This window comes from Aspergillus ambiguus (genome assembly GCF_047715705.1).
Source record: "Aspergillus ambiguus strain CBS 117.58 unplaced genomic scaffold BDV59scaffold_3, whole genome shotgun sequence".
NCBI classification, from domain to species: Eukaryota; Fungi; Ascomycota; class Eurotiomycetes; order Eurotiales; family Aspergillaceae; genus Aspergillus; species Aspergillus ambiguus.
In genome coordinates, this window is record NW_027395516.1 from 147,351 (window position 1) to 172,486 (window position 25,136).

Below are 25,136 nucleotides of genomic sequence, written 5' to 3' on the forward strand. Positions count from 1 at the left end.
CTTCCCCATCACTGATTCCCTTCTGTCTCATCCACATCCTCCTCGTCACCATCCCTCCCTATCCGACTCCCCTGACCGTCTGCAGACGAAACCCCTCTGGCCCCGGCCGTCGCTGTCGCGGCAATCCGATCTCACTTCCACCTCGCTCCATCCTTCTTCCAGCCCTCTACCTGACAGCATGGCCGAAAGCTCCTTTCCCGGTACCAACCCTTTCCTCAAGATCGCCACAAAGGACGACAAGTCGTCGTCTTTCCAAAAGATTTCCGAGGAGGACGAATATGAAGTGACGTCACCAACCGATCCCACCTTTCGCACCGCCAACGCTGCCCCCTCGTCCTCCGCAGAGAACCCCGCCAGTGCCGAGCCGACCTTCACGGAAGTCGGAGGCCAAATACGGTTCGGCAGGAGTCCCTTTGGTGAAGGGTATGGGGACGACGGCAATGCGGGCCAGGGTGGCTTCCCCGGTGCGGGAGGCCCCCGTCCCACGGGGGGCGTAGATTCCGGCTTCCCCAATAACTACGCTCTGGGTCGTCGTACCTCCGTTTCGGCTGAATCCCTGAATCCGACCTCCGCCGGTGCAGACAGCTGGGTGCCTCCCTACCATGCGAAGACGACCGAACAACTCGCCCGTTTGAAAACCGCCGTCAGCAGCAACTTCCTGTTCTCCCATCTGGATGACGATCAGTTCAAGACCGTTCTCGACGCCCTCGTCGAGAAGCCCATCCCAGCCAAGGATATCAAGGTTATCTCTCAGGGAGATGCCGGTGACTATTTCTACGTGGTGGAAGACGGCCATTTCGACGTCTACATCCACCCGTCCGGTTCCGTCCAACCGGGTGCGGATGGCATGGGAAACAAGATCGGCTCCATTGGCCCCGGTGGTTCTTTCGGCGAGCTGGCTCTCATGTATAACGCACCTCGTGCCGCTACCATCGTTTCCACCGACCCTAAGAGCACCCTCTGGGCATTGGATCGCATCACATTCCGCCGGATCCTCATGGATTCCGCCTTCCAACGGCGCCGCATGTACGAGGCCTTCCTAGAGGAAGTTCCCTTACTGTCGACCTTACAGCCCTATGAACGCTCGAAAATTGCCGATGCCTTGGAGCCGATCAAATACTCGGCGGAGTCCACCATCATTTCCGAGGGCGATCCTGGTGATGCGTTCTACCTCCTGGAGTCGGGAGAGGCCGAGGCCTTCAAGGATGGCGTCGATGGCAGCGTCAAATCCTACAAACGAGGTGACTTCTTCGGCGAGCTTGCCTTGCTGGACGACAAGCCTCGCGCCGCGAGTGTCGTCGCAAAGACGGATGTGAAGGTTGCGAGGCTTGGTCGGGATGGGTTCAAGCGTTTGTTGGGACCCGTGGAAGATATTATGAGAAGAGCCGAGTATCATTCGAAGCCTGAGGCGGCGTGATGTAAATGATTGTTCTGTTTCTTACTGTTTGGACCTGGGAGAAATCGGAGTGTTTTGTGATTGTGCTTGTATGGGGTCTGTCTACTATATCTTCTGTTATCATTGACATCACTTTCTGGCGAAGTGGGTTTGTCCGGAGATGCGATAGGACATGCATTAAATATGTTTCATGCCGATGAATCAATGCCGTATTCTTCGCGCTTCTTGGTGCCACCGTTGATTCTCGGATGCCTGGCGAATGCGCGTCGACCATGCCAACTCATCTGGCCGAGCTTTGTGGAGAATCATAGCGACAGATGTTCGGCGTAGGTCATCTTGTTTACCGGAATGGATGTCTTTCCACCTGTCCGGTCGAGTGACGGTCACCGTTCCACCACCAAGTCACTTCGCAGCACCCACTTCTCTCCTCCGGTTACTTCCATCCCCTCGTGCTGCAGACAGCGATCTCCATGCCGGTGCAGGAGGGCCATCCCCGTTTCTGGAGCGACCGAGACCGGTTCGGGCCTGCGGTTCGTGCGAGTGGGCTCGGGGTAGAAGACTGTCTCCCCGCCTGAGCAGGTGGTGAGATAGATGAGTAGCGTCCAGGTGGTCTTGGCTGGTTGGGGGGAGCGACCCGGAGAAGAGAATGTGAGGGTATTGGAATCATCATCTAGAGCCAGATTAGGACGACGTGAATCCAACAAGACCGTCGGAAGGACTTACAGTGCTGTGCAAAGAATTGGCCCTTGGAGTAGCGATAGATGCGGATATTCGCATTCAGCCCCAGGGGCTTCCCACCCCAGACGTCCCCCTCGGACCGTTGCGTTTCGAGATCCTCAAACACCCGCGTCGTGACCAAGTCCTTCATGGCGGTGCCGCTCCACAACATCTCGGCGAAGGCCTCATCTTGTACCTGAAACCGATCGTTGACGCGCACGGCATCGCCTTTCTTCGGTTTCCCGGGGGTGGTGATCAAGGGGAGAGAGGAGAGAAAGGAGACGTAGCTTTTGCAGAGGCTGGAGGGAAAGAAATTGGGGATTAGGTAGATTTGGTCTTCGAGAAGAGACACGATCCTGAGGTCGGAGGGGGGGATGAGGGGACGGAGAGGCGGCCAGTTTGGCTTGGATGGGGGAAGGTTATGGGATTGAGGGGGTTTCTGGGAAGGGTTGTCTCTTTTGGATTTCTTCGGGGCCATTGCGGTTGACTGTTTAGGATACTGGATGTTCTGTTCCAAGTTGTTCAATGACCTCTCGTGGCGATGGAGGGGCGGCGGTCTCGGCCAATCGTAAGGGATATGAACAGGAAAAGGGTACCTAGACGATAGTAGGCATGGATAGCGATGATCTTAGGTGAATTCGAGGCTTCTGGACGAGCCCTGATACGAAGTAGTATGCTGCCATTTACCTGTGGAAGTTGTTTTCTTACCAACTGCTATGGATTGTCGGAGTGGTCATGTGACATACAGCTGAGTCCACGACCGCGAACTGTAGGTGCAGCGAATTCGTCTTGAGCCGGATTTCCAACCTCTTGAAGATTTATTAGCTTTGAACGTCCCTTTATAGGCCCAGGCTCGATATCAAATGCAGACTCATCAGTGAGTGGATTTTGACGGAGAGGAGGTGGTGGATCATGGTCCGGGGTAGAGGGTCTGATAGAAAGAGATTGGCGGAACTTCATGCAAACCAAGTATGTTAGTAGCTCCGCAGAGCCCTTGACTAGTGGAGTATGAGAGGCTGTCAGATACGGCAGATAAAGTTGAGAGAGAAGGGAATCGAGAGGCTCCTCAGGCACAGCCATATACATAGATAGACCTAACTCACTAGGTTTCTTTTATTAGTATCGCTCGTGGCTATCTGATTCACTTCTACCTTACCCGTATTTCTCCCACACTTCACTCCTACCTTCTCTTCAATTCTGCTGTTCATTATCTCTACGTTCTTTTCTGCGGTGTCTCGCCTAACAGGAAGCAAGCAGACCAGATCTGTACTCCGAATAGTCGTTGCCCCTCTCAAGGGATTAGCCAGGATTGACCTACTTTTTGTTGAGACCGTTGTGGCCGTATCTTATTCTAAATTTATCAAAATGTATTTTCGCGAGTCTCACGCTAACTGACCCGATTCAATCATTATATGTGTCGACCGAGGGACCTAAAGGGGCCGGCGAAGATGCGATCCACGTCTGTAATAGTTCCAGGGCAAGATACTTTTCGGTACTGTTACGATTACCACAAGTATGTCTTAGATAGCATCAGTGCAGTCATTGCTACCTAGCTTCCTCCTAATCAATTTGACCAGCCCGCTACATACGACGTAACAATGGCAGGGGCGTAACAGGGAATGAACAGCATCCCGGTATCTGATGACATTAAGCAATGCATTTTTGTGAGTAACACGGAGACTAAAGTACGTAGGCTTAGGTAGTACTCAAGTTGTTAAGTCCATGCGGTCTATCAATCTACCAGTAAGGAGTCGTACTATGGGCCCATGCATACAGTATGCTTAGCGGGCAGGATGCATGAAACGGCACAAGTACATTCGCTATAATGGCAGCCTGCGTAGTGACACCTGTCTACACCTAGGTACATATCTAGCTAGGTAGTCTTCCGCTACACCGTATCGCGCATAGGCATCTACGAGTGAACTGATATCACCTGACTACGGCATGCCAGAGCGACCACTTGCGTCCGGCAGAAAAAAAAAAACTTCGACTGCCGCTGACCAGTCACAATACCGGATGCTCCCTGGCCGCCGTTCACCGCCTTCCCTCCCTCCGCCCATCATTCTCGTCCCTTCTCACCCGCCAGCAGCAACCAGCCGCCCCGGTCATGTCGTCGTCGTCGCAGACCATGACAGCGCCAGCGGTGGGCCATCGACCTCCTGATGCTGGCCCGAATATGTCGTCCATGTACGACTATGGCCGTTCCCAACAGCCTGAAGATCATCGGCCGTCATCCCCGCCCAGCGACTCCGCAATCCGCGCTCTGCAGGATTCTGTCCCCGACTCCCCCGACGTCTCTCCCCATGGCCTCTCGTCCCTTGCCGGTCAAATGCCCATCAAATCAGAACCATCCGATGCGGATCGAGGGCCTTCGCCCTCCTCCGCCCCGCCACATGACTCTCAGTCGAATCTCCGCCGTCAGTCCGCCGCGAGCGCGCTCCTCGCCCAACTCCTCGGCAACCAATCATCTGCGCCTTCCGATGACGGGCCAGGGCCGTCCGCTCTGCCTGAACAACCCCAGCCGCCACCATCGACGCAGAACGCGAGCCAACAACCCTCTAATCCCGATCAGGAGGGTAATATGAACGGTTGGTCGGTCGATTCTTCGATGGACCTCGTGAACCCGTCCGGAGACACATCGGGAGACACCGTCGATCAGAAGAACCACCCGACGAACTCCCAGGAGGCGGAGCAAAACCCCGATCCCTCGGGAGATGTGTCCATGTCCAATGCAGAGAACGTTGAGAATGCCCCGGATAAGACGACGGATTCGATCGAAGGCCTGACCGACCCTTTGCTCTTCTCAAAATCCGGTCTAGACCCTTCCGAGCTCTTTCCTCCGTTTGATATCACGGCCGCTCCGAAGACCCCCTTTGAGGCATTGCAACAGAATGAGTTATTGACCGCTGCTTATCTGTCCCAGAGCGCGGATCTATCAGCCCTAGGTTATTCCGGAGGTCATCTGAACCAAGATGGCACCGGCTCCGTCGCCGGGTCCGAGCCTCGGATTCAGGCTTTCGCGAAATTGGAATTCGATGACGGTCATTTCTACTGCAACACGTACTCGTTCATCCTTGGGCGAGATGTTCGCGCCGCCAGAGCGGCCCATCAGCGTGAAATGCAGGTCCGACAGGCCATGCGGACCTCGCGCGCGAAGAGCTCCAGCGGTGGCAATACCTCCCATACGCCCGTCCGTGTGAAGCACGAAGGCAGCGGTATTATCGGAAGCGTGGTGAGTGACCGAGGCGGCATCATGGGCTTTGATCCTGATGTTCCACCCCATCTACCCCCGCGCGTGAGCCGACGATCATCCAACTCTTCCCATGATGAGTCCGGTGCTCCGCTGCATGCTACTCCCGCACAACTCCAATCAAACAACGGTACTACCGACTATAATGCTTTGGCAATGCAATCCCTTAATGAAGGCGGAGGCGATGCGAAGCCTGTCGACACCTTAGCGTTGCTCCCCTCTCCCGATGCGTGTCCGACCATCCCCATTCACCCCCCAGCCACAGTGGACGGCAGTGCTGCCGGCCATCGCGGTATTTCCCGGAAACATGTGAAGATTGCCTACAACTTTGATCGTAACCTCTTCGAGATGGAGGTTATGGGCAGGAATGGTGCCTTCATTGGCGCCGATTGGTTGTCACCCGGTCAGATCAGACCGCTACATAGCGGCGATTATATCCAGATTGGAGGAGTGCGCATTCGGTTCCTCCTCCCCGATGTACCAATCGGTGAAACTGGAGCTGATATAACTGAGGAGCCCTTTGCTGAGGAAGATGAACAGGCTCAATCGTCAGTTCCAGTGGAAAATGAAGAGGGCGAGAAACGACAGACTGTTAGCGAGGGCAAGGATGCTCAAAAGTCGACCAAGATCGTCCTCAAGACCAAGGAGTCCGACTCAGCACGTCCAGTTCCCTCCATCGAAGGGGGCGCCGACGCCGCTCAACCTCCTCGTCGCCGTGGCCCCGGAAGACCGCCTAAGGATGGCATCATGTCAAAGCGCGAACGTGCAGAACTGGCTCGTGAGCAGAAGCTGGCCGCGAAACGCGAAGCAAATGGTGGCGTTACTCCCCCCCCGGGCAATCGAGCAAAGGCGGGCAAGACGACGGCGACCGCTGCTCCTGGGTCTACACCAAAGGAGTCCGTTGGTGGAGAGTCCCCTGGGTCCAAGCCCGAGAAGAGAAAGTACACCAAACGCAAGAAGCCCGATGGTACGCCAATGGACATCCCCATACCCTCGACCGAGGGTGGGCAATTTCCCATGGAACAGCGTCCGCAGGAATTCGTCAAGGCGCCTCCCGTCAAGAAACGCAAGCCGTCTCGCTCACCGTCTCCCAACTATCCGCCCGAATCGGCGTACACGCCGGAAGATCTTGCCAAGCCGCCGTACAACTACGCTGTGCTTATTTTCGATGCTCTCACCGAGGCTGGTACTCCGATGACGCTGAAGCAGATTTACCGTGCTCTGAAGCTCAAGTATCCCTACTTTCGCTTCAAGTGTGAGACTGAGGGCTGGACGTCCAGTGTACGGCATAACCTCAACGGCAATAGCCATCTCTTCATGCACGCCGAAAAAGATGGCAAGGGCTGGTCGTGGCAGCTGCGCCCTGGGGCTTCGGTAGAAAAGGAGAAGAAGAGACGTCCCTCGCCGCCTCCGCCGGTTTCTCAGCCACCGTCGATGCCTCCTCCGACACCGCAGTATATGCCTCAGATGAATCCCTCGTATACGCATCCGCCGCCAAACGGGCAGGCAAACATGCCCAACCAGCACTTCCAGTTCTCCCAGATGCCTTCCAATCCATACACCGCCCCTCCGCCTGCCCCTGCCCCTGCTCCTACACCGGCACCGCCTCCTGTCACCCAACAACCGAGTCCTTACCCTCCTCCTCCGTCCCAACCCCCTGCTGCCTCTACTCCTTTCCCCATACCAAGTCCTCTACGAAGCAATCTTCCGGCAGCGTTCGCAAACACCACGCCTTCTACATACACCTCTCCATATGCCTCTGACCCTCCCCCTCAACTACTTCAATATCAGCAGTCACAGCAGGCGATGCACCAACAGCCGCAGCCGCCGCCGCCACCACCACCACCTCAGCATCAGTCTCCTTATCCACCGCCCAACCCTCCGTCTCAACCCGTGGCGAACATGAACCCACCTCAGAATCCGCAGCCCCTCCCGCCAAACAATGGCGGGCCTGGTCATGCTCCTATGCCGCCTCAGCAGAATATGAACGCGGGTCCCAGCGACCCTGGTCCGGGGCACATGGACAGTTCCGACTCATTGTCGTTCACTGAGCAAGCCAACAAAGCGATTGACAATTTCGAGGCTGTGCTGATCGACGACTATGAGGACAAGAACTACATCCGCGAGGTGCTGAAGAGCGCAAGGGCTCGGGTGTTGGGCAACGCGACGGAGAGCTCATTCCCTGGCGGAGAACCCAAGGATGAGGCCGTTCTGGTGGGCGTGCTTCAGGATTTGATCGGAAGCTTGAAGAGTCAACAGACGAGCTGAAGCATGACTCTTGGAAACTGTGCATGATGATTTACGACCTGACATTTTGATGTTTACGAATGCCGATATACATGGTGACTAGGCTGGTGTTGAGGTTTGCGACTTTAGGAATCGGAGAGCGGTCGGGAAAGCCATCTCCCTCCGTTATCTCTGGTTTGTGATTTTGACTTCTGACCCCCTTGGATTTAGTTTGATCTGGATGTTTTGTGATTTATGATATCCACTATGTTCTGGGCGTAATGCTCATGCTGTTCGTTATGCTTCGGATGCGGCCCCCGGGAAGTTCTCCGGATAGAGGCCTTCCCCTTCTGCATCATTGTGATTGACGATCGGGAACCGGAAAAGCTAGGAGTTTTAGTTGCATAGACAAAATATGACATCTGGGATATAAGACATTATCGTGGGATGAATATCCGCTCGGCGGACGAGGACTCAGCCGGTTCTCCGAGCGGGGGAAGATAAACAGTCCGAATGAAGTCGACAGAAACAACCGAAAGTAGCCGATGATGGATGTACCTGGGCATTTCAGGACTGTCTAGCATCGTTGTGTCCTGTCTCACCGTCCAGGCAGCAAGCAAGCAGGTAGTTCAACCCCTCTTCGTTCCTGAGGTCGTCTCCTCATTCTTTCTCTCCCCCCTCTCGATGCATCCCTTGAACGCCCGAGCGGAGGTTGGAGATGGCGGCGCCCACGCGCGGGGTATACGACTTCTCATTGAACCCTTCTCTCTCCTTAGGACCGGTTCATTCTCGTCTCCGGACGGGTGGGTTTGGGGAGGGAGACGGGGTTGTTGGCACGGAGATGGAATCCTGAGTGTATAAGACGCGGTGCCTACATCATCGGGCAGCAATTAGAGGGATGGTTAACTGTCATTTGACAGGAAAACCCCACTTTTTCCTTTTTCTGTAGTTCGCTGCAGGAGGGATGCGGATGTCCCGATGGGACCTACGGAGTCGTAGTGGATGCCAGAGGCGAGAGTTGGCGCGGTGATGGGACGCAGACACGACTCTAATTGAGGTGTAATCCCTTCGACGCGACGGGATCTAATTGGGTGCTTTACGGATGCAACAGTGAGTCAGACGTTGGATTGATTTTCCCTGTCGAGGAGGGATGCATGATCTTGTCTTGTTTATTCTCAGCTCGGACGTCGACAGAGCAACCGAGGAATGCACACTGCAAGCGAAGAATGTCTGACCCGGGTCGCTCGTTGCGCATTTCCGTCGACATCCTTTGCATGTACTTCCTGTTCGACTCCTATTGCCGCCGGATGTTGACAGGAGGGATAGATCCTTACCTGGTGTGGGCTACAGCTACAGGCTACATGTACCGTCCAACGATCGTGACCCAGTCAGACGGCGGGGTTGGTCATCATGATCTTACCCCGTCTGGTACCTTACTGACCGGTCTGCGGATGCATCCTGCAGGCGGACACGCTCGTTCAGAATGAGGCGGGTTGCCACCCAGGTCAGATCGAGGTGGTGTTGTGACCGATGTACCCGGAGGCTTGTAGGGTACCGGGATGGTGGCATGGCCACCACCAAGTACTTTTTATATTGGAGCGGTAAGACCGTGACTCATCGCTGAGTTGGAATGGTTGAACATGATAGTTTCATGGCGTTATCCTGGACATAAGCACAATCGAAGAGTAACGAACGGGAGTGACAGCCCTGGGCTTGGAGATGACTAACATACCACTACGAAGGTACCGAGGAGGGAGCCCGAAAATAGACAGACACGTTTTCCCATCGCCGGCTGGGACGTGCACTGTCAAGTCGAGTGTCCACTCCTTTTCTCTGCCGTTCTGGGCGAGACGGGACTAGACTACAACCGTTCGTTCCCTCCATTAAGGTATGACCAGAAGACGGAGTGGAGTCTCTGCAGGAAATTGCCAGAGTTTCATTCTGATTTCTGAATTCATCCGGATTCCGCATTGATGAACTGAGGGCGAGATTAAGGCAGTCCGGAGTAATATTCAGAAATTAAGAATAATCTACCCCGTACGGGATACCCTGATACTAATCCCAGGGAGTCCGAAGAAAAGACCAGCCTGAAACGGGGGTCTCATGCCAGCCCCTAGACGTCCTAAACCTTCCCCCTCCTTTTTTTTTTTTTCTCGTCGCCCCATCGCCCGGTGGGTTCTTGTCCTGCTGGCCCGTTCGACGGTCACTCGAACGCCCCCCCTTACAAAGGTAAAACTGGGGGGGCTGATTAATCCGGCTCATGATGCATTGGTACATCATTCTATTTTGGACGAGGGTGAAGGAGGGATCAATGGGATGAACTCATACAAAGGTAGATATGATGATGGATATTTTTTTCTTTCGAATTTTTCTTTTCATTTTCGTCTTTATTTTTCATTTCAATACCAGTATTCTACTTGACTGGATCCTTCGTCAACCCTGATGATCCGTGGGTTGGTAACGCCGTCCATCGGCCCCGAGTAACCACTCCCCAACGGCTTCTTTTCTTCTGGCGTCGAGGCACTAAACTGAAAAGACCTCTAGGCAGCCGACGGGGCGGTGGGATAGTCAGGGTAAAAAATTTCTGAAAACTCTAACCGGGATGACGGTGATGAGGGAGAGGAGTGAGGATTATTCGAGGATGATTTCATGGCCCGTATGTGTCCTGACCTCTTTTTTTTTTTTTTTTTCCCAATAGTCTTGACTGGCCGAACTCTAACAGAAACCCCAAGATGACGAGAAGAGAATGATGGATGTGACGGCAGTTGTCGGGCCTATTTTTATTTTTTGATTATGGCTGGGCCAAGGACCCATGGACGGGTTTTTTATTTGGATTTTATTTTTCTAGCATTAATCTTCTTTTTCGACGATTGGCACTCACCTTTTCAACTGTACTCCCTAGGAATTCCGCTTCTTATCGAATATTTTATCATGAGAATAAGTAAGAAATACCAATAGAAAGACACAAGAATCAATATAATTTTCTTCACAGAAATTAGGAGAAAATACCGAGAAATCAAATAATTGCACCGACCGGCCCAGTCCCGTCTGACTAACCCACCCCGTTCTCGGCCAATCACACGCCTCCCTCCGCCTCCTCTGACCTCGTTCTTCTTCTCTTTTCTCCTCCTCTCTTCCTCTCTCTTCTTCCCCCCATCCTCTTCCTCCTCCTCCCTCCACTCTTCATCCTCCTCATCCTCCTCTTTTCTCCCCCCCTTTTTGTTCTGCTCCATTCTTGCTTTTCTCTCGGAATTGCTATCCTCTTGTCTGTCTCCCTCCAACGAGCTTTTCACTAAGTGTCGTTGTCTTCGTGGTTCGGAATCCTTTTTGGAACGCGAGAGTGCCGTGTGTTTTTTCCACCCAAAGTCCATCCTAAAAATTCTCATCCACACGGTCAATCCTCCTCGACGCTCTCCAAAAATCCTTCCGTCACGACCACTCCTTTTCTCTGCCACCGTCTCCGTTCCCGGTTCTGCTTCGATTGTTACCGTCTTTCAGCAAACCGACCGACCAGGGAAGACCTCCAACCAACCCAGAGAAGGAAGAACAATCAAAACGCGCTAGTTGCGACCGCTCTTTACGCTCTTTTGATTCTCGTTTTTCATTTGCATCCGTGTTTCTCGCCGTTGTTGAACCATACCTCCATGTTATTCAACTAAGAGACATTCCCTACGCCACACACAGAGCTGCGGCTCGTTGAGCATCGCTCTACCCGCCAGGATCAGGGCGTCGTGGACGTGTAGACGGTACGTACCTTTCTCGCTGGAGATCTTCGTTAGCCGCCAGCCGTACTGACTTGGTATTTTCCATCTCGTCCAGTATATCTCCGTCTACCTCCCCGTCCTGAACTGGTCCTCTTCTTCCCCCCTATACCTCGTTATGCCGTCCTTCTTCGCTCCTGGCCTCCAAGGCCTTCCTCCTACTCCTCCACATATCACCGGTGCGGGCAGCATGGAAAACGAGCCGCCTTTCTACGTCGTCGGCCACTCCGCCTTCCCCCCTCGTTATTCCCAGAGCGGCTGTGAATTCATCGAACAGTATTCCCAGTCCGCCTGCTACGCGAAACCCGCCCCGATGAATCTGCACCCGCCTTCCGTCCATCACATCCGCGGTGGGAGAGACATGGCCGCCTTGAACCAACCCATCTTCGGCCCTCTCCCTCACGCCAACGTACTGCCTCCCATCCGGTCCAATGTCCAGCTGCCCCCGATGGAGAGCGCGATTCCCCCGCAGTATCGTCGCCACGATGTCATGGTGCAGCCCGAACAGCCCCCACGCAAGGAGGAGAAGGCCACTGGAGGTGTCGCCGCCCACCTGGATTATGAAATGGACCAGATGTCCGACTTTGTGGCTGAGATGGCCCAGGGAATGTATGCTTTGTACATCACCGAGATCAACCTTTCAGATATTGACTTCGCGCGAAGCGTCTACCCAGGATCGTCTGTCCCCCCGCAATTCCGGAAATACGTCTTTCAGATCTTGTCGTCCACTCGCCTCCCGAGTTCGACGATTTTGCTGGGTCTCTACTACCTCGCCTGCCGGATGCGCATGCTCTCCGCCAAGAAGGTCTTCGCTACCGGCAGTGGACAAGTCTACCGTATGCTGACGGTCGCTCTCCTTTTGGGGAGCAAGTTCCTGGATGACAACACCTTCCAGAACAAGTCGTGGGCCGAGGTGAGCAACATCCCCGTGGGTGAGCTCAACTCGATGGAACTCGAATGGCTCTTTGCATTTGAGTGGAAGATCCATGACCGCATCTACGACCCACAGGATGGCTTCGCCTCGTGGCGTTCTCACTGGGAAAAATGGCGGGCCAAGTTCACCCGGGTTCAAGAGACCCGACACAGCCTGGCTCCCATCGATACCAACGTCACCCGGGGCCCGAGAGCCTCCAAGCCTCTCATGTCTCCCGAGGGCCCGATTCCCCCGCAGTACCAGCGCAGCTCGCACTTTGAGAGCTCGTGGCTCAACCCTGCGGCCTCGGAATATTCGCCGCCCTCCGCCCCACACAGCGGTCCAACGACGCCGGACTACTATCCTGTAGGTCCCTGGGCGTATACGAACCCCCCACCGCCATACTCCCGCACATGGATGCCTCCCCAGCAGCCGTACATCCCGCAGGCGCCTCGCTCGCAGCCTCCGTCCTACCACCACACCCCGACCTACGCCCTGCCGTTTGCCCAGAGTGTGTGGACTGGTCACGGCTCGTCTTGCGGCTGCATGTACTGCGCCAAGCATATGGAGCACTACATGTGCGCGGGTGCTTTCGGATCCATGCAGCCCATCATGGCCTAATTGGGTCTGAAGTGTGGTGTCAATGCCAATCAAATTGATTGCGTTTCGATTTTTTTTTTCTTCTCTTCTTTAGATTCTTCTATTCGCTTTGATGATACCGTTTCGATTTTCAATTTGCGATGACGTCTGCCTTGTTCCGCCTTGGTTTCGGTTTCTTCGTTGTGTCCAGCTGAAAAGTCTATGGTCCTCGGTTTCTTGGCCCGCTCGAAAAGCAAAAACCTCGAAAAAAAAAAAAAAGTGTCAAGCAGCGAATGCAACGCTTTGCCATATCTGCGACACACATCTCCCCTATTTACGATGATCTGGCACAGTTGTTTCGACTTGATACGATTTGGTTGCTTGTGGAAGTTTTTGTTCATCGTGTCCAACATTCCTCAAAGATGCCTGGAGACCCTCGGTCTTTGCAGTGAGACGTAACGACATTTACGACCTCGTTCCATTTGATTACTTCTTTGATAACTTTGATTTATTTATTCTCTTTTCAGCTTCTCTTCTCTTTCTTCTTTCACCACCCTGATTGGGCATTTCACCTGGCGACTGTTATTCTTCATAGATTGCTTTCCTTGATTCGGTCAAGTTGGTACCCTGGTTTTCCTCTCTACACTGCCTTCGTACCTGGCGTTAATATTCCTTCGATTCCACTTGCTTTTGAATTTCTTCCGGCTGACGGATTCGGTTTCTGTTTCGGTCGATCTGAGCCTTCGGTGCTGTCCTCCGGTGCGTCCTTGCGGATACATACGACGGACCGATCGAATACTCGATTGCCGATTGCTTTATGACTGTTGTCGATGCATGCATGTTAGTCTTATCATTCATATGTCCTTGTCGCTGGTAAGACATCAGAAAAAAAAAAGTGATACACCCCTTGTCCCCACTGCGTTCCTCTCATTCTCCCTAACCTTGAGTGTTTCAACCACCTGCGTGTGATTGATTTGTCCACTTTTCAGTCCTTGATTGTAGGTTAGATTTAACTACCTTCTAGGTAACAGCCATCTCGTGGAAGAAAACATAAAATGAACCCCTGACGTTACGGGAATTTCTGTGACATTCTACTCTTCCTAGCTAGATCTATACTGCGCTTTTTTACAACTTCGCCGGCGGCGGAACCCTCATCTCGTGCAACGCCCGGCGGATGATCTTCCCGCTGCCCGTCCGGGGTATAGCATCGATGAACACCACACCTCCGGTGAGCCACTTGTGCCGTGCGAACTTGGACGCAATCAGGTCCTGGATCACCTTTGCTGTGACGGACTCTGACTTGCGCACGACGAACGCCCGCGGATATTCGCCGTCATCACTGTTGAGCCATCAGCACTGCCGTAAAGGAAGCCAGATCGGGGATGGAAACATACATCTTCGCGCCGACGACTGCGGCATCCGTCACTCCCGGATGCTCTAACAGCGCCAACTCCAGCTCGGCCGGAGACACCTGCAGTCCCTTGACCTTGATGAGCTCCTTCATGCGGTCGACGACGTAAATGCGGCCGCGGCCGTCCACATAGCCGATGTCCCCCGTGCGCAGCCACCGCGTGCCCTGCGCATCGAACACGATCGTCTCGGCCGTCTTCTCTGGCCGGTTGTAGTATCCCTTCATGACGTTGGGCCCCGCGATCCACAGCTCGCCGCCCACCACCCCGGGCGGCAGACTCCCGCCGCTGCTGGACGTGAAGTCCTCCCCGTCCACCGGGACCACCCGCACTCGGCAGTTGGCGTTCAGCCAGCCCACTGCGCGGCCGTCGTCCTCGTCGTCCGCCGCGAACCCGGACAGCGAGCACGTGCACTCCGTCATCCCCAGCCCCTGCTTGACCGTCACCCCGGGCCGGAGATACATGCGCGCCACCGCGCGGCCCGTCTCCGGGTTCAGCGGGGCCGACCCCGTCGTCACGCTCTCGATGGCCGCCAGGTTGAAGTCGCCGGGCCGCGGGTGCTTCGCCAGCATGTTCAGGATCACCGGCACCGCCGACAGGAACGTGATGCGGTACGTGTCCAGGTACAGCAGGAACCGGTGGAGATCGTATTTGCCCATGATGTAGACCTTGGCCCCGATCCGCGGCGCGTTCAGACAGAAGTACGTCTGGCCCTGTGGAGGTCAGCAGCCTTCCTCACTCCGTAGAGAACCAGATTCAGGGAGGACGGGACGGAAACCTACGTAGGCATGATACATCGGCAGCGCGCATAGCCACCGCTCTCCCGACGCATCCAGACGGGCCTTGCGCGCCCGACCCTGCGGCGTATCCGCCACCAGGCCGCGCTTGTGCACCAGCTGCACGCTATTCGCGACGGCGTTGTAGTGCGAGATCTCGACGCCCTTGGGAGGGCCGGTGGTCCTGCGGGTCGTCACGTCGGTCAGCACTTATCATCTGTCCGTAGAGGGCCCCCGGGGGGTGAAGGCAGCTCACGCACCCGCTGGAGTAGTTCAGGATAGCCGTGGCAGCCTGCGCCTCGGCGGCGGTGGTGATGGGCGCCCACGTCCATGAGGTGACGTCCTCGGCGCGACTCCAGAAGTCCGTCCAGGCGTTCGTGCCGATGTACTGCTCGCGATCTCGCGGGTCGATGAACAGGTAGACGCGGCTGGGCGGGAGGCCGCAGCGGGCGGCGACGCGGGCGGCGAGCGCAGCGCCGGCGGGATGCGTGAGAAGGACTTTGGCGTTGGAGTCGCGGAGTTGGTATTCCAGTTCTGCGGTCGTTAGAAGATGTGGGAGGAGGGCGGGACAAGCACGGTCAGAGGCATACTCACCACTCTCCGAGGCGGACGGGTTGGCCGCAGTAAAGACACATCGCGCGGCGGTCACACCCCACAGCAACACGGGGAAGTAGAGGTTATTCCCGGAGTAGAGCAGGACCTTGTCGTCGGGCTGGAGACCGAGTTTGGTCTGCAGGCCGTGGGCGATCTGCTTGACGAGGGTGTGGGCCTGCGCGAGACTGTAATTGCGGGAGGGCCTGTCGGCGTCGAAGAACTGCGGCGATTGCTGCGCGGAGACGTCGCCGGAGAAGATGAACGAGGCGATATCGGTGGCCGGGATGGGGATGTTGTGAGGTGCTGTATAGGTGACTGGCTGGGCCATGGCGATCTATAGTGATGATCTATACAGGGGGTGGCAGGATAGGGCTCGGAAGATTCCTGTCAGAAGCACGGTGTAATTGATCTATAAGAATGGAGAGCTATAATACACAGCTACTTACATGCCTAGGTATGATTTTATTCCATTCTGCTGGAGCTCGCCAGTTTCCCCTCTCGCTTTGCCGAGCTTATGCCATACCCGAGGACCGACTAAGACAGTCGAGTAGGCTTCTTCTGGCCTTATTCTGAGGCTTTGATGTGTTCCTATACGGGGCCGGAAGTTAACGGCGGAGTGTTTTTGATTCTAGAGCAAGGTCTTAGGACCTGTTGGCGAGACAGGGATCGATATTGCATCAAAATCTTTTAAATAGTCATTCTATCTTACTCGGATGGTTTATACGCACTCTGGAGTATTTCTTACTTGGACACTCGAGATATATGATTGCGTGATTGTTGATTTAAATAAATAAATGGGGCTACTGTAGAATATAAATGAACTGATAGGGCAGCGTTCTAGATGTCAAGATTGTGATGCGTTCTATGCATGACCGTAGGTAGTTCTGCACGCATTAGAGGCATACGGCCCCTGCACCTGTGCGCTGATTGACTTAGATAACATGAGGCAGTATAGATACTCCATGAGCAGTAAGTGATGGTATCAGTGGATCTATGCAATAGAGAAACTTATTTACACTACATTACGGGGGTACGAGGCTAACGATGGCGAAATGGTACTTGATCTTCTAACGAACGGGGACCCTTCCCAGTTGCTAAAACAGGCAGTACACTTGACCGAGAAGTTACTTCATGTGCATGGACATGAAAGATTGGAGAGACTTTTCGGTGCACTATTTGGACCTGGAGTTCGGATACAGAAAGTCACTGGGAATTGTGGCGGCATCCAGCATGCAAAAGAGGGACGTTGTGGATGTCGTGGCCAATATAGCTGGGCAAGGCTTCTATTATGGCTACCGAAATGGCCATCTGGAGATAGTAAGGACTATATGTCATTGGTTCATTTCCGAATTGACGACTTCCTTAAAGACACAGGATGCCTCCCAGAGCACCGAGTTGTTTACTGTTAGCATAAACCTCTACATCGCTATACAGAAACTCGGAAACAAGAAATTTGAGGAAGAGATGTCGGAGATCTGGGCGACAAGGGCCCAAGAGCTTCTTGGTGGAGATCTCAGGGATCGAGCCATGCGGACCTTCATAGCGGGCTGTGTGAATGAACTGTCTTACAGGCCTAAACTTGGCGAGAAAGTTGCCCGGCTTCCAGATTATATTGCTACTCTCTCCTAATAGGCAGAGCTTGGGGGCCAGGAATTCGCGAGGTCTTGGGTCGTCATCATTGGAACCGCTATACATGAGATGATCGCGCAGGATTGACACGGGGTCGAAGCCCTTGAACAAGTGATGGAGGCTTGGATGATTGGCCTGAACTCTTGGCGACGACAGGTTCTCTTTGAAATTTTAGACCGAGCCAAGCGATGCAAAACGCCGTTATTGCCATTCGTGGCAGAAATTGTGCCTGTTGTTATTAGGGAATTCGAGCGAGAAGGGCTCGGTGTTGGGCTAAAGATGGAGAATATTTGTATTAAAGAGAAAACATGAAGATTCAATCAATGTATTATTGAAATTCAAGGCTTATATGGCTGGTTTACTACATGATTGGACGGAATAACGCGATGATGTCGCCCTGGGTCACATTGACGCTGATAACGTTAGGTGAAGTCGTGCGTAGAATGTGGACAACTTACCAGTTAGTCTGGCCTCAAAATGGGATCAACAGATGGATTACGAATGGGAATGTTCAATGAGATTAGAGAATATGGCGATATTAGCATTCAGTTAATCACTGAGCAACGGAGCGGCATACGACGGCGTCGTCTCAGAAGAGATCCTCCAGAGCTACCAGCTTCCGCCCCACGTAATACTATCGATATGTTTGTTCAGCGTGATACTGATCCCCTTACCTTCGAGTTCTTCTTCATGGTTTCCTTGAGATGCCTGATCAACGCGTCTCCAGTCTTCAGAAAAATGCTGACAGGACCGTGGAGAGAAGCAGCAGGATTCCGGGAAAAGGGCCATACGACTCTTCGCATAAGGAACTGGTTTCCGCCGACGGTATCTCTCTTCCTCACGGCCCTCCATGACCCGTCCGGGGATATTCCAGAACATGTGGGTTTGAAAGCCATCGCTGGCATCGCTACTATATCGGACTACTATGACTGTCCGGAGAAACTTGGTGACTGGCCTAAACGTTGCCTGCAAGGCCTGGATGAGAATAAACTGAAGGACCCAAAAGACCTTATGGCATGGCTGTGGGCATCCTATGTCTTCCAGGAGCCCGACTCCTTCAAGAGAGCCACTTGCAAGCTGTGCCGGCTGTGTCCCGGGCCTATCGAATCAATGGGGTTCCCAATCCCGCTGGGACTTATGGGTGAGGATTTGCTTTCACACCCTTTATCTGGCCGCTAAGTAGCTGGGCTGATGGAATCTGGAGCAGATGCATTGAATCGTGAACGAGAGCGTGGAATCGACCATATCATCTCCCTTATTCACGAGGCTATGGAGGCGTACGTCGGCCGCACGGAACACTGTTACTTTATGCCTGGTACAACTGCCTCTATAAGGCGGATGGACCGTTTAATGGACTTTGTTATGTATTCGTCCCGGCCAGTTGCTCCTTTTGTAGGCCTCCGCTTAACGGATCTTGTGGCCAATGCCCGCTTCCTGGATGAGATGGATATGGTGTACTGTAGTTGTCCGGTCGACGCAGTTGACATGCTAGAGACATTCCGACGATACAGGATGGTTCTGTTGGCAGTGGGTGATGGACAGTCTGGTTTGCGTCTGGGAGATTTTACCCCAGAGCGTGGGGTCCTGTAGTTGGGGACTTGGAAAGTTGGGGCTGTGTTTGCCTATAAGAATGACCGCTAACGTAGAAGGCATCTGGCTTATGTATTGAAACCGTTCTTGCATTCATTAGGTACGAAATTGTTATGTTCAGCTCAAAATCTAGCGTTAACGCCGGGTATCATGAAAAGAAACAGATGGAGCGTCTTGGTTGATGATAGTCTCTCATCCCCAGTGCATGTTACTGATCCAGACAAGATTAATATACGCTCCCCCGGATGCTTTGATCCTCACGTCGCTGGGCTTCTAGCTCGGGATCCCCAGCTCCTTCGTCATCGTCGTCATCGTCCCCACGATGTCCATGGCCGTGCTCACATTCGTGGTGGGCCCAGTCTTCGGGATTTACAGGGACCCCTTCATCGGGCTCTCTTTCGGTCCCCCCAGTGGCTCTCTTTGCCAGATTTCGTCTTACCGTCCCGTGAATATGGTTGTGGCGATGATGGCGATGGTGCGATCGCGAACGCCGCAGCCGCTGCGCTTGCGTGCCGCTTCCTTCGTCGTCGCCGTCGTTCCCCAGGTCCTGGGAGGGTTTGGAGTGATGTAATGCGGGCCGAGGGTCCGGGCGTGCTGCAATCTCGTGCTCATCTTCGGACGGAGCCAGGCTGTTCGCACCGCTCATTGAACCCCCGCCGTCACGACCTCCCAAGTGGAACAGTCCGTAATTTGACCGCGGGGGGTGCAGGAGGTGGTCTTCACTATCGCGATGGAACCTGGTTAGGTCTGGTCGCCTAGGGATTGAACTAGGCGCGACCAGCGGCGAGTCGTGACGATTTGTGTTAGGGTGAGCTGCGGCATGGGCATGCGCTGATGGAGTAGCCTCTGTGTTTTGGACGTTCGTATTTGCATCCAGCCCAAGGAACGTGTACTGCGGGCGTGGCGACGGAATGGTGGTTTGCATGGGCTTCGTCTCTTTCGTACGATCTCCTAGTGCCGGTTCAGGAGCGGTGAGAATTTCCTGTACTGTCGCCGTTGGGGGGCGCTTTGCGGCTGCGTCTGATGATCCCTTTGCATTGTCCCTCTGTGGAGGATGTTCGCTGGGGGCGACATCGGTTGCCTTATGCCCGTGCCTGTGGGACTCCGTCGTAGTCGTTCTGGATGTACGCACTGAGCCCTTGCGACGAATGCCATGGTTACACCCGTCTGGGCAACCACCCCACTTGCGACGAATGGGAGGAGCATCAGACGGCGTGAGGGGCAGCGGGTTGAGACCCTTCGCCTTCTGATCGCGCTGCATCTCCAGCGCCTTCTCGCGCCTCAATTCAGACCAGGTGCGCAGTTGGTTCTGCAGGACGTATTTCCCGTTATCCGGGTTGAGTTTCATGATGACAAACTCACAGTGGTTGATGTTCCGCAGGTCCTCGAAATATTCGACGCTCCAATGATACCATTTCATGAGGAATACGCGAGTCATCAGGCCGTGGGTCACCAGCACGCAGACGCTGGCAAAGTCGTCTTCCCCGAACAACCGCCAGAGGGACTCGTTGAACCCACTTATGCGGTCATAGGCATCGGCGGCCGACTCACCGTTGGGAATGCGGTAGAAGAAGTGACCGTAGTCTGCACGCTCCAGCCACATACGCTCCATCTCGGCAGAGCATGGCTGGAAGTTCCCGAAGTCTTGCTCGCGCAGCCGTGGCTCCTCGTACACCTTGATGGTATGGCGAGGGAACGGCGACGGCGCCGGGGAATCGGAGGTGAGCGACTTGAGAACACCTTCGGTGGTCTCACGTGTGCGGCGGTATGGCGAAGTAAAGAAATGAATGGTATCGTCGGGTCGGAGCAGGTCGCGCAGACGGGAACCGGCCTCGAAGGCCTGGCGGTGACCTTCCGCGGTGAGCTTGACCCGGTGATCAGGGATCGTCTGATGGATTTCGCGATTCTTGTTGCCTTCCGATTGTGCATGGCGGATCAGAATGATCATCTAGCGGTTGTGAGCCAATGTATACGGGAATGGATCGGGTTAAAGAGGGAGTATCTCACCCGCGGCTTGCCCATGATTGCGGTAGCATTCAGAGTGATATGCAGTGAGGGGAGGTGGGGTTTAGCACGTTCTGCACTGAGCGTCCGACAGGGAAGGGGATATTAGAAGGGGACCCAATCACCGACAGGGAGGGACAGCATACGAGAGACGAGCTGGAGGAGAGATGAGGAAGAGGACAAGAGGGGAGTTGGCCGAAAGCGCCTGAGATGATCAACTCGGGCTGGATCGGGCGAAGAATCTGGAGTGATGTCACGGTGCCTGAGGCAGACCATACATATTGTTTTCTACCATATATTATACGGACTATTATGTATTATGATACTGATGCCGGTATATCTAGTGCTCGTGAAAATATGACTCTAATTATTCATCTATTATTCAATATACTTATATGCGTTCTATTCTCTGTTCATAGTACTTGCATACTGTATGTACTATCCGAAACTGCGCCAGTTGCCGCTGCGCCCGCCGTAGCGCATCACGATGGATCTGGCCAGTTCCAACTTCGTCTCTTCTTGTCGACTCTCCCCTCTAGCTCCCTCCGTCTCCATTTCTCTCCCTCATAGAACCCCTTCACAATGGCAGACTACCTCTACGAACTCCTGACGCCTCATTTCCCCGCAACAGACGCCTCCCTCGTTCCTCGTGGCCCGGAACACGATACCACCACCGCGCAGTACCTCAACCGACTCCCCACCCTCTCTCTCCAAGCACTGCAGGAAACAGAACACCAATCGTTGACTCAATCCTCCCAATCGACCCTCCTCTCTCTGCAGGCTTTATCCAATCGCTCCCACAAGACGTTCATCTCTTCCGCTGATCACCTGTCCAACCTCCGCACCGCCATCCCGGAACTCTCCCGCAATGCGCATCAATTACGAGACGCGATCCCCAAATTGGACGAGGAGGCGGTGCGATTCTCGTCAAAGTATAGCCGTTCCGCCGAGAACGCGTCCTTGGAACAGCGGAAAAAGGTCATGCAGTTGGCTAGAAATGTGGACCGACTCTCCGACATCCTGGAACTGCCGACATTGCTCTCGACGGCCGTATCTTCCGCCGCCGCCAGCGGTTCGGTCTCTACCACCTACTCCTCGGCGTTAGATCTCTACGCACACATTAAGCGACTTCAATCCCTCTACTCTGATTCGCCCCTCGTGGCAGATGTTGCCTCCCAGGCTGAAGATGCGATGAAGGACATGACGACCAACCTCATTACCGGACTCCGTGCGCAGAATCTACGATTGGCCGCCGCAATGCGGACGATTGGCTGGCTACGGCGCGTGGCACCCGAATTGGAGACCCTCGGCGGTGATGGGGAGGGTGCACTCGGCGCGCTCTTCCTCATCTGTCGACTGGCCAATTTGGTATCAACGCTGGAGGCATTGGATCCGTTGCGAGAGCTGGCGGACCAGGAGACGCAACGCAGAACCAGAGCTACCGAGAAGAAGAACGGTTCAAGCGGTTCCTGGGCGGACGGTCACCAGACCGAAAAGTTTCTGAAACGCTACATTGAAATCTTCCGGGAACAGAGCTTCGCGATTGTCTCGCTGTACAGGAATATATTTGCGCCTGACCAGACTGAGTCGGAGACTGCGGCTGGAGGTTTACGAGGGATTGACTCACGGCTCAAATCGAGTCACCCCAAGTCCGTCCGCAAGGATCCCCTACAGTCTCTCCCACCGGCTTTGGCGACCTTTCCCATGCACCTCGTGCACCTACTGACCGACACATTGCGCGCCTATCTCCCTAATGTCCAGGACAAGAGCTCTCGCGAGAGTCTCCTGACGCAAGTTCTGTATTGTGCGGCAAGCCTCGGACGACTTGGGGGAGACTTTGGGATGATCCTGACCGAGTTGAGCGATAACGAAGACGATGATGACGAAGGGATCGGATATGAATGGGAGGAAGTGACGAGAAAACACCGAGCCTTGGCCGGACGACTGGAACAGCTGACGGGAGGTCAGCAGCATCATCATAATACGAATCCTCCTACCGCAAAGAGCGCCTTACGGGTCGCCTCTCCATAGTAGCTGTCCGAAAGGGGCAGGACTAACCGGATGGGGATGGAGAGCGGGCCGCCGCCCGTTTGGGTCTCCGCCCGCCGCTCGACGTTGTCTGGACCGCCCATCATCCGCTTGTTTCTTTCTCCCTACTCATCCCCTCCCCGTCTCTCTCACTCCCCCTCCTCCAAAGATTCATTGTCATGTACAGCGTCCCTTTGTCTGGTATCTTCTTTGCGCTCATCTCATAGCCTCTATATATGATCGGCGCGGGTCTACCGATCTCTCCCTCCCTCCGTCCCTCCCTGATCCGCTTTGTGTGACGCTTCTCCCTTGCGTACGGCTTTCCACCCGTTTCCCCTCTCACCGAATCATGCAAGATTCTCCTTAACCCGTGGGAAGGAAAGGAGGCTTAATCAAGCGCAGACAACCAGACTCGACTTTCTCGTCCTCTTGGACTCCAGACACCTTCCCGATGGCTACCTCCACTCTCTCCACCGGGTTGATCGATCCAACCAAACAAGCAGAGTACCCCATCATCTTGGGTGACCGACTCGCTGGGCAAAATGTTGTCTCGTCACAATTGATCAATGTCCAGTACAATTATCGGACTAAGTCCTCCACCGCACGATCCGTCATCACACCATCCTCGCAGTCCAGAAACCATTATAATCTTACAATCACCGATAAGGCGCCAAATGCCGAACAGAGCTTGTCCTACTCGTATCAGGGAAGCCTGGATCCCGAACAGTCCGTTGCTTCCTCTGATGAGCAGCACTTGGTGTTAGTGTTTGACCCGGATCGGAAGGCGTTTATCTTGGAGCCGGTCGCAACCCAGCTCAACTTCAACCTCCGATCGGCTCCGGCCAAAACAGAGAAGCAGGTTATCGAGCAGTATAAACAATTGCGAATAATACAGGATGATGACCAAGGCTCGGGGGATGACCGGGCGTCTGGTAACGGTAGTGGGAATGATGAGGGCCCTGCAGATGATTCGAACCCCTACGACTTTCGTCATTTCCTTCCCAAAGACAACGCCGAAGACGACAAGTCGGCCTCGGGAAATGCTACCCCTGAGCCTCAATCAGGGGCGAGTAAAGTCAGTACTCCATTAATACCTGCGACTTCCAAGCCCGCGCCGAGCCCGAAATCTCGCCCAAAAACACAAAAAGACAACCCATTGCGACAGCCAAAAAGGACCACGCAGGCTGTCAAACGGGACCCTCAAACGACCTCCAAGGTGGCGTCTACGCCCCAGCCCAGCATCGAGAAAGAGACAACAAAATCGAAACCCAAGGACGACGACAAGGACGACTTTGTGGAAGAGGATTCCAAGTCCCTCTCGGACATTGAGACCGGCGCGATCTCCGCGCGCAAGGCAGCCCCATCACCGGGATCGAATATCATCATTGATGGGGACTTGATAATTGATATGGGGTCGCCGCCCCCGTCGCGACCGGCGTTCAAAGTCAACCCTGCTCACTTTTCGTCTAATAACACACCCACCAATGATGCGGATGCGGATGAAGATGTCGAAGATCTACGACTTCCATCTCCCGCTGGGCAGGGTGGACTACAGGCACCACCTGAGGATGCTGAACCTGCGTCGGCTGCTCCACCCGAGGAAGAAGAAGCTGACGATGACGCGTTGGCGGCAGAGATGGAGGCGGCGTTTGAGGAGAGCGCGCGGGAAGAAGAGGCAAGAAGCCAACAATCGCAACAGTACCATGTGCCGAGTGAGGATGAAAGTGAGGTCAGTGAGGAGGAGTGATACCAATGTGTTACGTGCTCTTTGCATTGTCTACCTACAGGCACCCTCGTGCATTTATAAGCCCACAATTCCTATATATGTGAGCATGGCGTTTTGTTTGAGGTTTGGATATACCGCAAGGGCTCGATGAAGTCCGTGAGTTTAGCGAGCAGATGATACCACTTTGATCGGAAATGAATAGCAAGGAGTAGATATTGGAATAATTCGTACGGAGTATGTCGCAACAAGGTGTGATGCCTGAGGACACCACCGGAACAAGGTTGATCCGCCACTTTGATTCATCTTCCATCTGCAGACGCTTCTTCCTCCTAACTCTTCTGTTTTCCTCCCCAGGGCGACAGCTATGGTCTAGGACACCTCGAGACAGCTGGAAGACTTCTATTAAATGCGCTCTTGGTTCCATCCTTGTCCCTAGTTCCCCCCATTTCATTTTGCCGATCCCTCTTCCACCGCCCTACTACGGTCAGCTTCCGACGAAAGACTTCACCATCCCGCAACCGATCTGTCGCGGCCCTAC

General features: G+C 54.3%; 9 protein-coding genes across 9 annotated transcripts; 6 read left to right on the plus strand and 3 right to left on the minus strand.

Moving 5' to 3' along the window:
• Positions 1–178: 178 nt before the first annotated feature.
• BDV59DRAFT_198343 (cyclic nucleotide-binding domain-containing protein) lies at positions 179–1,417 on the plus strand (the record flags this gene model as incomplete). Its single annotated transcript, XM_073693142.1, has 1 exon — positions 179–1,417. One exon carries the CDS (start codon positions 179–181, stop codon positions 1,415–1,417), a length of 1,239 nt encoding a protein of 412 aa, XP_073551652.1.
• Positions 1,418–1,598: 181 nt separating this feature from the next.
• BDV59DRAFT_81141 (uncharacterized protein) lies at positions 1,599–2,709 on the minus strand. The gene is made up of 2 exons (XM_073697124.1): positions 2,120–2,709; positions 1,599–2,066 (listed from the first exon to the last, which is right to left on the minus strand). Exons 1-2 carry the CDS (start codon positions 2,589–2,591, stop codon positions 1,780–1,782), a joined length of 759 nt encoding a protein of 252 aa, XP_073551653.1. The 5' UTR covers positions 2,592–2,709; the 3' UTR covers positions 1,599–1,779.
• Positions 2,710–3,732: 1,023 nt separating this feature from the next.
• On the plus strand, positions 3,733–7,631 carry BDV59DRAFT_190813 (forkhead domain protein; the record flags this gene model as incomplete). Its single annotated transcript, XM_073691807.1, has 2 exons — positions 3,733–3,777; positions 4,239–7,631. The coding sequence occupies 2 exons, from the start codon at positions 3,733–3,735 to the stop codon at positions 7,629–7,631; spliced, it is 3,438 nt and encodes a 1,145-aa protein (XP_073551654.1).
• A 3,554-nt stretch (positions 7,632–11,185) lies between these two features.
• BDV59DRAFT_81330 (putative cyclin-like protein (Clg1)) lies at positions 11,186–13,010 on the plus strand. The gene is made up of 2 exons (XM_073697125.1): positions 11,186–11,335; positions 11,409–13,010. The coding sequence occupies exon 2, from the start codon at positions 11,469–11,471 to the stop codon at positions 12,882–12,884; it is 1,416 nt and encodes a 471-aa protein (XP_073551655.1). The 5' UTR covers positions 11,186–11,335; positions 11,409–11,468; the 3' UTR covers positions 12,885–13,010.
• Positions 13,011–13,967: 957 nt separating this feature from the next.
• On the minus strand, positions 13,968–15,949 carry BDV59DRAFT_198347 (uncharacterized protein; the record flags this gene model as incomplete). The annotated part of the gene is made up of 5 exons (XM_073693143.1): positions 13,968–14,181; positions 14,237–14,964; positions 15,034–15,211; positions 15,288–15,561; positions 15,622–15,949. 5 exons carry the CDS (start codon positions 15,947–15,949, stop codon positions 13,968–13,970), a joined length of 1,722 nt encoding a protein of 573 aa, XP_073551656.1.
• A 1,943-nt stretch (positions 15,950–17,892) lies between these two features.
• On the plus strand, positions 17,893–18,429 carry BDV59DRAFT_198348 (uncharacterized protein; the record flags this gene model as incomplete). The annotated part of the gene is made up of 1 exon (XM_073693144.1): positions 17,893–18,429. One exon carries the CDS (start codon positions 17,893–17,895, stop codon positions 18,427–18,429), a length of 537 nt encoding a protein of 178 aa, XP_073551657.1.
• A 492-nt stretch (positions 18,430–18,921) lies between these two features.
• BDV59DRAFT_169318 (acid phosphatase DET1) lies at positions 18,922–21,106 on the minus strand. Its single transcript, XM_073688222.1, has 2 exons — positions 20,848–21,106; positions 18,922–20,788 (listed from the first exon to the last, which is right to left on the minus strand). Exons 1-2 carry the CDS (start codon positions 20,860–20,862, stop codon positions 19,067–19,069), a joined length of 1,737 nt encoding a protein of 578 aa, XP_073551658.1. The 5' UTR covers positions 20,863–21,106; the 3' UTR covers positions 18,922–19,066.
• Positions 21,107–21,376: 270 nt separating this feature from the next.
• BDV59DRAFT_169319 (Dor1-like family protein) lies at positions 21,377–23,297 on the plus strand. Its single transcript, XM_073688223.1, has 2 exons — positions 21,377–23,185; positions 23,275–23,297. Exon 1 carries the CDS (start codon positions 21,427–21,429, stop codon positions 22,873–22,875), a length of 1,449 nt encoding a protein of 482 aa, XP_073551659.1. The 5' UTR covers positions 21,377–21,426; the 3' UTR covers positions 22,876–23,185; positions 23,275–23,297.
• A 26-nt stretch (positions 23,298–23,323) lies between these two features.
• BDV59DRAFT_198351 (ELL-associated factor) lies at positions 23,324–24,619 on the plus strand (the record flags this gene model as incomplete). The annotated part of the gene is made up of 1 exon (XM_073693145.1): positions 23,324–24,619. The coding sequence occupies one exon, from the start codon at positions 23,324–23,326 to the stop codon at positions 24,617–24,619; it is 1,296 nt and encodes a 431-aa protein (XP_073551660.1).
• Between the last annotated feature and the right edge of the window lie 517 nt (positions 24,620–25,136).